The sequence below is a fragment of the Accipiter gentilis genome, chromosome 22 (genome assembly GCF_929443795.1).
Source record: "Accipiter gentilis chromosome 22, bAccGen1.1, whole genome shotgun sequence".
Lineage (NCBI taxonomy): Eukaryota > Metazoa > Chordata > Aves > Accipitriformes > Accipitridae > Astur > Astur gentilis.
The window spans coordinates 18157483-18169855 of record NC_064901.1 but is presented as its reverse complement, the minus strand read 5'-3'; the positions used below and the strand labels follow the sequence as shown (position 1 = coordinate 18169855).

The 12373-nt window shown below is 34.8% G+C and overlaps 1 protein-coding gene across 5 annotated transcripts in view; it reads right to left on the bottom strand.

Annotated features, from left to right (window-relative positions):
• The window catches only part of UBR1 (ubiquitin protein ligase E3 component n-recognin 1), a 74110-nt gene that overhangs the window by 23865 nt on the left and 37872 nt on the right, over nt 1-12373 (bottom strand). For 3 of the 5 annotated variants that reach the window (XM_049825907.1, XM_049825908.1, XM_049825912.1), the window contains exons 23-30: nt 11654-11756; nt 11082-11130; nt 8331-8485; nt 7306-7405; nt 5917-6026; nt 4482-4571; nt 2652-2839; nt 1294-1499 (exon numbers count right to left, since the gene is read on the bottom strand). In XM_049825907.1, the coding sequence (XP_049681864.1) occupies nt 1294-1499; nt 2652-2839; nt 4482-4571; nt 5917-6026; nt 7306-7405; nt 8331-8485; nt 11082-11130; nt 11654-11756 (1001 nt within the window). The remainder of the gene's footprint in view (nt 1-1293; nt 1500-2651; nt 2840-4481; nt 4572-5916; nt 6027-7305; nt 7406-8330; nt 8486-11081; nt 11131-11653; nt 11757-12373) is intronic. The other 2 variants (XM_049825909.1, XM_049825911.1) reach the window with 1 other exon arrangement.

Genomic DNA, 12373 nt, shown 5'->3' with positions numbered 1-12373 from the left:
CCTTTGCTTAGGTTGGTATGAAAAGCAGGACAGAGCCAAAACTTCTAATACACATAAGAATAAATTAGCTTACTTTCTCCTTACCCATAAAACAAGTTATCCTGGTCAAAGAATTAAGGTGGCTTACCAAGTTCCTTTCCTGACAAATCCATTTTTGACATTTCTTACTTTATTGTCCATCCTTAATTTTTATATTATCTTATTAATTAACAATAATTACTATCATCCAACACGTTTCTCGGCATCCAGGCTGGACAGAATTTTTAGTACTTTCTCATCTCACTTCTAGTTTTTTGGTGTTTTTACACAAATACTTGTTTGCCCTTATGAGCCTTCTGAGATCTCAACTATCTTCTATGCATTTCAAAAAATAATTAAAGATTATACTGAAGACAATGGTTCTGATAGTACCTTCAATATTACTTTAATAATTGCCAAGGTGAATACGCTGAAGTTATCCAGATATTGTTCCATCTTTTCTTATCCTATTCTGGACTGTATGTCTCTCGTTAAAATTAACAGCCATCAAGCATCTGATCTTGAATTGTTATTAATTTTCTTTTTTAAAAAGAGAGCAAAAAAGTCAGTGAGTACTGAAGCTTTCCCTTTTCCTTCTATTTATTTTCTTTCCCTTAAGTAACTGGCGAGAATCTCTCTCATGTTTAATCAACAGTTATTTACAAAAAAAATCTGGTTGGTCTTTGTGTTTCCTGCTACCAATATGCTATTATGCAACTCTAACTCTTGTGTTTGTATTATGCTCTTGTATTCTTTTGTTTGTTTGTTTTCATTCATCAGATGATATCATATGATCCTTGCTTACACTTTTCAGGTTTTTTATGTTGCTAGTGCTATTACTTCCTGGACATGGCAAAAAAAAAAAAAAACACCAAACCCTTTTGAGGCTGCCATATTGGCCTCTGATAACATTAACGTATTTCCTCCATACTGGGAAAGTTTGCTGCTGTACTTGAATAAACAGGAACTGTTAACATTCTTGGATTTTTTTTTTCCAGAGTGACCACTCCTACCAAATCTCTAACTTTTATAAAATCTTCTTGTGAGATTAAAGGATTTTCTGATTTCCCAGGGACAAATCACAATCTTCACACACTTCTCATTTTTAAGTTTCAAAGCATGGATTTTAGAACAATTTTAAAATTTTCACTTTCTTTTTATTAAGTAGGGTAAGCCTTTTAGCAATCCAACTGAATACAGGGTTTAATTAGGTTCAAAGGGTTTAAGCTTTAGGTACAGAACTGCTTGTAGTCTAAAAGAAGAAAAATTGCATACCCCCTGAGAGTTCAAGAATTCTGCTCCTATTCTGAGTTAAGGCAGTTGACTTCTGGACACAGGCAGATAACACCATGGCAGCACTTTCCAACTTTACTTCCTGCTCCTCCTGACAAAGAATACAGGTCAGAACTTCTTTCTCAGCAACAGATGGACCTCGTTTGGGACCCAAAGCAATTCTGGAGTAATCAATTGCTGAAGACATGCTGTAAGACCATAAGTGACACAGGTATAAGATAATCAGAAGGCTTTTTCTAAACAAACCTGTTCTTCCAGACATCTAGAAATGTCATACACTACTAACATTTCTGGTTTTATACCAAAGTGCTTTACAAAACCAAATGACAACCAAACAATAAAGAAACACCTCAATACTCACTAAAATGCAGTATTCTTTAAAAATAAAAAGTGGAAGCCAGCTAAGACAGAATAACACAATGAAATTAATTCAGACAGCAGGAAATTCAAGAAGCTGTATTCAATGTAGATTAGATTAAATGTATTTTAATCTTACAGACACACTAAAACTGTTTACCATTCTTGAAGAAAACATACTGAAAATGAATGCCACTACCTTAATTCAGTGCTTTGTGACACAGTAAGTTTCCATATTTTTTTTAAAATATTCCATATTCCAGAGTCCAACAATAATTTATAGAACAAGATTTATCAAAGATCAAAGCACAGAGAAGTGATCTGTACTTTTCCAGCAGATATCTCTATTTTCCTGATTAGTTTTGTGCAACCCCAATTAGACAAAAATTGTGAGCTGTATTAGGCATACGATATTGTTGAAGCATCTCTAGAACAGGAGCAATCCATACCAACAAAATTATAACCAATACAAACCAAACATCTTCAGTATGAAATTAGATTTTAAAAACTAATGAACAGAAATATCAGCAACTTGAGCTACATGAAGCATATTTTCTTCACTGCAACTTAACCTTAAGGCATATTGACTTTCAGATTCTTTCCAAATTAAATATTAAAATTTTCATATAAGGTAGACAGTCACCTCCAAAATCACAGTGTTGTCAACTCAGCAGCTTTCTAATGACATTTTTTCAAATGTTAAGCAATATAAGTATCCACCATTTGAAGAAATAATTAATTTTCTTATCATTTATCTCATGCTGCTCTACAAAATGAGTCCTTACATTAGCATACACGTGCTAGTTTACATATAATTCTGTAAAAGAAGATGGCTTAAAAGTAAATAAAGACACAAATTTACTGACTGGAATGACATAATCTGTCCCTTCAACGTACTTTCAAAATTTTTATGTAGCATAATGAATTTATGTAGCAGGTAATAACTCTTCCTACTAGGAGTCTGGATGTCTGGTTTTTCTTACCTTTCTTCCTCCATAATAGCATCTTCTTTCCCCTGTGCCTCCAGTGTGTTTTCATACAGGAGCTTATGGGTTTCAATGAAATTCCTCTGCAGTGCAGACATCTGGGCCATTATCTTCTGACGATGCAACCTAGCTGCTTCTGCCTTTCTCTTCCGCTCAGCTTTCTCTTTATCCTGAGTGCTCTGTGTCTTACAATAAAAGAGAATAAAGAAATCACAGGCAATAGAGAACATCAAAAAAAATGAGAAGAATCTTTCCCCAACTATATGGATTCTAACCACTGACATTAAATTCCTTAACTGACAACAGTTTAAAAAAAAAAAAAGGTAACTGCTGTCTGAAAAATGTCAAACTAAAATCTTAAATGTTGACTAGGTTCACTAACCTAGTCAGTAGAAAGAGATCTTGAGGGATCCACAAAAGGTCACTAGTACAATCCCTTGCCCCAAGACAGGATCAATAGTATCTGATCCATTGTAATTAGGTGCTTGTCTGCTCTTAGGAAACTTAAGTGAGCTGAACATAACAAGCCTCCTCCAGTGTTTTGTTATTCTCCCCATATTCTCCCTACTAACTATTCAGTATCTCCCTCACAGGAATTTAAGAAAAATTTATCTTGAGCTATCTATGGATGACACAGCAAACAGATTGTTCCTACATTTTTGCGGCAGCATTTTATGCATCTGAGGTTGTATTTTCCCCTATTCTTATTTATTGTAGACTAGAAAACTACTCTTCTTCCAGTATTTCCTCATCTATCATGTTTTCAAAAACTATAAACTAAGTATTTATATGCTTTGGAAACGCAGAATTCAAAAAACAGAGGTAGACTTAATTAAAACGTATAAAATCTAATTCCTCTTACTCAATTACTTAAGGCACAAATTCAACATTATACACATTACGTCCATTCACAATGCCATTATTTTTTGAGGAAATGAAACAAGAACAAATTGCTCCACAAGTAGTGGGAACTGCAAGAGTCTCATTTCTTGCTGACTTTTGTATTTTGTTGCCTTACCTTACCAGATATCATATGACACCTTTCTCAAAAAAGAAAAACAGCATATGCTGTGGTAAATTGAGCTATGCATGCAATGACTAGCCAAGAGATTGTCTGGAAACAAGCTGTTGTCAAAAAGAATGCATAAGAACGAACTGGCCTGTCTTTGCACATTGTCTAAGGGTAATCAGATTCTTCTTTTCTATTCAGCTGCCAATTTAAAAACAAAAACAAAACAAAAAACCCCCAAACAACCCCCCCCATACTCATAGGGCTGCAGTAATCTTTGAAATCTCCATTTCACTGTGTCATTTGACCACTGGATTCAAAAGTTACTTTGAGGGAAGAGGGTAGAGACTGATATACAGACAGAATAATCACCTAAGCCTGATGTCTTTATACAATCAAGGCAAAGCAGATTAACCTCTTGGTAGGTCACGTAAATTACAAGACATAATTTTAAGTGGATTTGTATTCCTAAATATTGCACAATGACAACATAATAGAAAAGATAGTCATATCATAAAGATAAGAACTGGAGAAATGAACACAAATTATTTCTTCACCCCCCTCAGTTGTTTCACTTAACTTGGAAGTGCAACCAAAACCACATTAGCCGCTGGTAATTGCTTGAAACATGCTTAGCATAAATTTCATTTATTAAAAATATTAATCTTGGAAACTAAATCCTATTTGTAGGCAATATATCAGAAATTAATATTTTCAAAAATATCAATTTAGGTAATGATAAATTTAGGCACCTTTTTGAAAACAGCCATTCAAAACATTAAATACAAAGCTTCCGTTGAACTTGTTTTTATTATTACCTCATCACCTTTTGTAGCTTCTGAGCCTGACGTAGCTGTTACTGTTGTCAAACTAGATTTTTCTCTCAATCTTTTCACTGTGTCAAACATCTAGGAATAGAGACTTAGATGTTAAAAATAAAATGCAATTTGGCTCTTATTACAATACAGACAGGATTAAAGCTCTTGATATTTAGTTTCATGTTATTCTGAGATTTTCAAATGGATGAAACCAACTGCCATACTCCTAAAATAACAAACACATCTAACTGTGACCGTATGTGCACTCCTGTAACACTGCTGTGTCTGTATCCTAAACCTGACGAGCACTGCTCAGTATGAAGGAAAGTAAAATCCTTCCAAATTTTCCAGTCTTCTAGCACTAATACTGCTAAGCAGCTAAAGCATCTGTACATCAGAAGAGTGGACAGAAACTACTAGCATATGTCAAGTAGGTGAGATGTGGATCATCCCATGGAAATAGTCACTAAAATAATGCAAAAACCTCTACATCTGCAATAGAAAGCTTTCCAGCACATGCCAAATTAGTTAAAACTGAGCCTTCGATTTTCATTTACTACTTTCTCCAGCTATCTCTACTTTAATAAGTATCCTGAAGTTTTAATAATATTAGATATTCTGCATTTACTATACATATCATTATGAAGTTAAATATACTTTTTAAAGTACATTTTTACTTTTGCCCTTAGAATTTTAGAAGAATAACTTCTCAAAAAAAAATCTTTCAAACCTCTCTCCCTAATGTACCAGGATAGTTCAATTTTAATAGTTGAGGATAGTATTGGAACCCCACTATGGATTCTTACCCTCTTTTCCAAGAGCACTGCCTTCTATGTTTGCCACCTAAAACAAGAAGCCCAAACGGAACAGCACAGTAGTATTCCTGCTAAGCAGGAGCCACAGCCTCCTATGTTAGAGAAAGCATCACAGCTCTGGAAGTTTTTCCCATCTCTTACTGGGTAATGGCAGTGAGTTGGATGGAAAAATTCCACAGGTCAAATGTACAATGTGGCCATTAGTCAGATCCATATGACTCAAGTCTTAATACAAGCAGCCTCTAAAATGCTTTCCCGATTAATAAACTTCTGCTTATCACTTGCTGTTATTTTGCAACAGAAACGTGAGGAATAAAGTTTATGTATAAAAAAAGTCATTACTGTAAAGAGTTACCAAAACAAAAATTGACCGAATTCATGAAAGCAGCAATAGCAAGTACGATGACTTGTAAGTGTTAATGCAGTATTCAAGAAACAATCTTGCCTGGGGAGGGTGGGGCGGGGTGTGTGTGTGTGTGTATGGAATGTTCCAACAGGTTAAGCTTCTCAAGAAATCCTTGCAGCTGTGAACACTGGGTTATACACAGGAACCGTAACATCCTTCAGAAAAGCTTTCTAAATTACTAAAAACATATCATACTTGTCTCCCCCTTGTATACCTGCAGTATCCAATTGATTGTGTCCTTCTGTGCCTCTAACTGAGGAACTCTCCTTATTTTTTCCAAAAGCATTAACACATTCACAGCATTCAAGGCTGAGCTTCCCATTCCTTTACAAAGAAAAGAAAAACAGAAAAGCATGGGTCTTCAGGGGAAAAAACCCTCAATATTTTAATGCACATTTTTAGAATTGAGACAAATATATTACAAAATTTTTATTTTTTTAATTGAGGAGTGATTTTAAAAGAGTTTGCTTACAAAAATACTGATTATCTTTGCATCCTTTATGTATAAATGGGGCTTTGGTTTTTCTGGTTATGCAAAACTAAAGCTGGTAAATAATTCTCTAACATCTCAATTGTAATTACTTTTAGTGTATTCCTATAGTTGACATGAAGCTTCTTAAACAGAAATACGTTCAAGTGTGATAATACTTCTCCTTGCTCAAAAATAATAAAAAAGTAAAAATAATTAAAAAAAAGGGTGAACTGGGAGTGTTTTTCAAACTCAGTGATGCCTCTTTACCCAACACTTGAAAAACTAAATAAACGCAGTTCAGCAGATTTATGTATTTATTTATTAATGTAGGAGGTATTTAAAAGACATGTAGATGTGGTGCCCTAGGGACATGGTTTAGTGGTGGACTTCAACTCGATCTTAAATGTCTTTTTCAACCTAAACAATTCTATGATTTTACTTCACAATTCTTATCTCTGTTTCATCTCTTGAGTGACAATTATGTTTAGCTTGATAATGGATTTTTTTTTCCATTTGTTCTTACACAGTGAAGCAGAAACTCTAGATAAGATGGAAGATTATTTAGAAAATGTAGATCCCAACTCCCACTCACTAGTCTTGAATGTAAGATTAGGAAGTGCTCTGTAGAAATTTGGAAAAGTAAAGAAAAAGAAAAAAAGCACATTTCATAACCACTACATTTTGCTTCTATTATCACTACCATAGTAAAAGACTTTTGCAGGTAAATCAGTAATTGTACCGCTCAGGAGTACAACAGATGGAGACAGCTTACTTAAATCCACTGTCATTTTTCAAGGAGTTCTTAGTTTCCACGTCAGTAATATTCTTGCAAAGGAAGAACCATTTTCAGTTATTTAACAGTAGTATTACTTTTCTATTTCTTTCTCAGGAAGAGAAGCACATCTCCTCTTCAACACACCCGGCAATTGGGAAAAAAGGAAGCTAGTCCAAACCCGATTTCTTGATTATTTAAATTAAAAAAACAATGAAAAAAATTTAGCAGGTTTTAATTCTATAGCAAAAAGTAAACCCTGACTAAAATCACTGAACGCTTTCTTGTAGTTTATTTTTGTCCTTATAAAACCAAGTTAGTCTAATTTACTCTGCCCTTTTCAAGAAAATTAAACATACGTGTTGCTTTATGATAGAAATCAAAGGTTACTTCTTCTTCTGGAGACCTCTGTAACTGCTGCTTCTCTTCTAGTAACCCTAAAGAAAGGAGATGAAGCACCTAAAAAAGAAAAATTGTAAGTCTCATTCACTGTTGGAGGTCTGGGAAACTGACATATAAAGTAAGGATGTTTAATATAGTTCTGTACTATATGCTGATTATATCCATGATAAAACAGAGACATGAGAAAGTGCAGAGATCATACATGGAAAGTGAAATAACAATGCACAATATAACTTTCCTGCATATTACTTGCACTAAAAAGTTAGTAAAAACTTTCACACATTTTACCTTGGTAACATGAATCTTGTCATTTTGCTGATACAAATCTATGAATGTTTGATTAATTCCATAATCCAAAGATTACCAGATAAGGCAAGGCAATTAAATAATCTATGCACTCTAATTAACAAAACTGATTAATTCAACCAGTAAATTCAGGTCCTAAACTTATAAATATTAAAACAAATGAAATAAAACCCACCAAACTTCAACAGTGTCAGTAATTCCTTTTTTATAAAGCATAAAGTCACTGTGGTAAAATGAAATGTTTAATAAATACAAGGTTATATTATTTCATGGCTGAGGTACCAAAGACATTTACTTATTTGGAGACTTTGCAGCTTACAAGATGAAGCAACTCCAATTTCTTTAAGATGACCAAAGAATTACTTATTTGCACAAGAAAAAGATGAGGCAAGGAGAATTACGTCTTGAGACAGCTTCAGGGATGAGGAACACAGGGGCCAAAGCAAAATAAAAAACTGAAGAATATTCCCAATATAATACTATTGTTCCACATTTCCATTTTACAGTGGAGATAAATAATTAGAACTATTTTGTTGATAAGATTTATAACTACATGTTTGGGGAAAAAAGTAAATTCTTATCATTCAGAGTTTATCTTTACATATTTTGATCTTATCATAAGCAGTTAACATGGTCAACACAAGAATGACCATAGGAAGACCAAAGCTAACCATACCATTTGGATCATAGCTTCAGTCCACAAGTGGGTTTCCAGTTCTACTGCTCTCTGAAGAATGGTCCGTAGTATGTGCATCATCACATCACAGTTCAGAATCCTCACCACATTGCTGAATGCAGGACTGAAGTCTGGAGGAGGTGGTGGTGGCAACGCTAGAAAAATGGAGATGTGCAAATATATTAACAACCCGGCATCTCATCAAAGATCGCAGGCAAAAAGTAGAGAGCACAAACATACTCATTCCAGTGAAAGGACAACTGGACCTTTAAATTAATAAAACCATGCTCAAACACAATTGTTCACCTAAGTCAGCTTTTATCTTTAGCAAAACTAAGTATTTACACTGAATTCTTATATAAAACACATGCAACCTCAAGTAAACAATCAATCTGCCCTGGTTTCAGCTGGGATAGAGTTGATTGTCTTCCTAGCAGCTGGTATGGTGCTATGTTTTGAGTTCAGTATGAGAAGAATGTGGATAACACACTGATGTTTTCAGTTGTTGCTAAGTAGTGTTCAGACAAAGTCAAGGATTTTTCAGCTTCTCATGCCCAGCCAGCAAGAAAGCTGGAGGGGCACAAGAAGTTGGCACAGGACACAGCCAGGACAGCTGACCCAAACTGGCCAAAGGGATATTCCATACCATGGGACACCACATCTAGTATAGAAACTGGGGGGAGTGGGGGTGGGGGGATCACCGCTCGGGGACTAACTGGGCATCAATCAGCGGGTGGTGAGTAATTGCACTGCGCATCATTTGTACATTCCAAACCTTTTATTATTGCTGTTGTCATTTTATTAGTGTTATCATTACCATTATTAGTTTCTTCTTTTCTGTTCTATTAAACTGTTCTTATCTCACCCCACAAGTTTTACTTCTTTTCCCAATTTTCTCCCCCATCCCACTGGGCGGGGGGGAAGCGAGTGAGCAGCTGCGTGCTGCTTAGTTGCTGGCTGGGGTTAAACCACAACACAATCACAAGTACTTAGTTGTATCTGTAAATGCAAATCTTTAATACTTAGCACTGCCTTATCATTTACATATCACTAACAAACAGTGTTTGTGTTTTGCATCGGATATAAAGTTTTCAAGTAGTTAAACAACAGTGAGCAGTGGATCTTCCGGAGTGTGGTGTCTCACATTACAGTGTCCCATGCCTAATATGGCCAGAGCTCCAAATTCTTCCTGCTACTGGGGCATTCTGATCATTTCTAGCTATGTACGTTTTCTGAGCTAATATTGAAACTGGGTGATGTGGTGTCTCACCCAGAAGCCACCTGGAATCTTGGCATCTACTAACAGCAGCTCAACTAACGAACACCACAGCCTTTCCCTACCTCGAAGCATTGACTTAAGTCGTCTTTTCGTACATGGACGCCTATTTTGAAAAAACTTCTATGAGTGCGGTCTCTCTGAAACCATCAATCTTTTGACAATTTAAACTGAATGAACTATAAAAAGTTACTGACAAAGGCAACACAGCCACCTAAAAACATATGCACAAAGTATTTGCAACAAAATGGGTAGCCTCTGGGGAATATACATCAACATAAACACTTATCTTTGTATTCTGGAACTGTATTGTCTGACAATTACATCTAAATATCTGCATTTTATAAAAGTTCTACAAAATAAACGTCCCTGCTAAAGTTGCTAAAGTGAACGTGGGGGGTGGGGGGGGGCGGGGGAGATAAAAATTAAGAAGGAAAATCTGTCAACTGTAAACAGTGGAGGAAGAAACCAAAAGTAATCCAAAGATATTTTTTCCTCATTATTTTCCAGCTGTCAATCTTCTGAGTTACTTAGAACTGAAGGAAATTAAGTTTTTTCAAAGAGAATGTGATTTCCGATTTAACTGTGTCGCTCCCAAATGACAATACCAGTTTATTCTTTTTCACTTCCACAGTTTTTCAACTGAAAGGAACCCAAAGCAAATAAAATTTACTCCGAATTTTAACCATCTTGGGTATTAAATGCTATATGCCCCTGATTGTGCACAAAAATCAAAATACACTTTAGAGTAGGAAGTAAAGATTAAGGTATTGAACTGGAAGGGCATTCTGGGAAGAGAAAAGTAACCATATCTGTTGCAACTCACAAAAGCAGGTTATAGTTTATTTTATTAAATTGTTCTTTGTACTTATTTGTTCAGCTTACAAAGGCTTCCTCAAATCAACTCAATTAATGCTCATGACTTAAATGGGTAAAAGTAAACTCAAAAGGGAAATAACATTTCTGTTACAATAGAATCATGGAGGGTTATTGTTATATGCATTTGCAGCTTCTAAAAAAGAAAATTTTGATTTATAAAACTTAAGTCTCAAGCAACTTACAGAATGGATACGAGCACTAGTTCCTACAGCAACCTTCTCTACATGGCATTATGTCGTCTCAACGTTGTGCTAGAGAAACTACTCACAAAAAAAATAAACTTCTGTCTCCTAGTTACTCCATCATAAAAAGTCTACATTGTTCATTTTGTCAATGGGTACTATGCCTTGTTTAGTTGTCTACATGGAAATTAAACTAAAAATTCCAAACTCCTATCTTTGTGCTTAAAAAAGGGGAAAAAAAGAGAAGTTTCCGGTGCTAATTAATTACAATTACTACAAATCACAAAAAATTTAATATGAACTCAACTATCCGCGATTAAGCCACAAGACATCTCCCAAAGCTTATTTTATATGTACAACTACATAGGCTACTGAATTATCACATTTGTCAAGTCATCCGTTTCAAATTTTTACCTTCATCTCTGTTTTCTTGTTTTCTTCTTTTCTTTTGTGTGTGTTCAGCCTATGGAAAAAGTAGTGTTGTTCTATCAGCATTTCTACAGAAGTACACAATGAAACAATGAGAAAGCCTAAGCTAGAAATGTGGCATGATACATAGTCAATACTTGGTCGTGTAACTAGAATCTTGTCTGAAATCTGTTTAACAATATTGCATTTTGCATTTCAATTTGTAGTAGAGATGAATAATTGGACATACTTGCTTCCTCAATAAGAGTTATAAAAGCAAATTTTGGGGTTTTCCGATTCAACCATAATTCTTATCATATTTTGTTCTTGGCATGAACAGTTAACAGAGATAATACAGAAGTCACAATGGGAAAAATACTAATGCAAACCATACTACGTCAATTTGTATTAGCAATCTTAACTTCATTAGAAGTTTAGTTTTGAAGTTAGCTGCATATATTCTTTACTGAATCAGTTTCTTTAGGTTCCATTAATTCCTTTGATTCGGCAAAATTCTTTTGACATTGGTAAGTACGTACTATTTTTTAACCTTTGAGAGTGAACCTTACACTGCTTACCTTGCTGTGCTGGGTCTTAGTATAGTGATAAAAGAACATATTGAACTCCTTCAAGCATTCATCTTTCAGTTCATAAACTCCATGGCCAGACACACCCGGTTTCCTTACAGAGAAATATTTCATGAAATACAGATTAATAATGTATATTCAGCACATCTTTGAATGTAAACAGTCCAGTAACACAATTTTCTAAGGAAAAGCTAATTAGAAGTGGAACAGTGATGGTTGCTTCCTTAACTTATGAGGGGCATAGAGTAAGTACAGTTATCAGTCTTTAATTTTCAAGACTGTTTACTACTGTAAATCCTACCCAGCAGCAAAATATTTCTAGTCTATACCATCTACAGCATACCATGTAGTCTCTGACAGGTATTTTTAACTTTATGGCTTAGAATTTCAGACACTGGATGTTACTGTATAAAATTCATTACTTTCTTTAACCAAGGTACAAAACAAGTAATACAAACGGCTACTTTGAAGCCAGTGAGATTTTCTGAACCTCCCATATAATTCCCAAAGTAAAATTCCTAGGTACACCTATAGCTGCCCTTGATTAAACATAAACAAGCGAGCCACATAAAATTTAAAATAAGGCATACTGAAAGAATTAAAATTACAAGACATTTTTGTGACGAAAATAGCAGACATCTGAACTGTTTTGTCTCAACTGCTACAATTGATTGTCCGACATTTGCATATATATATGTGTGTGTGAGTTAC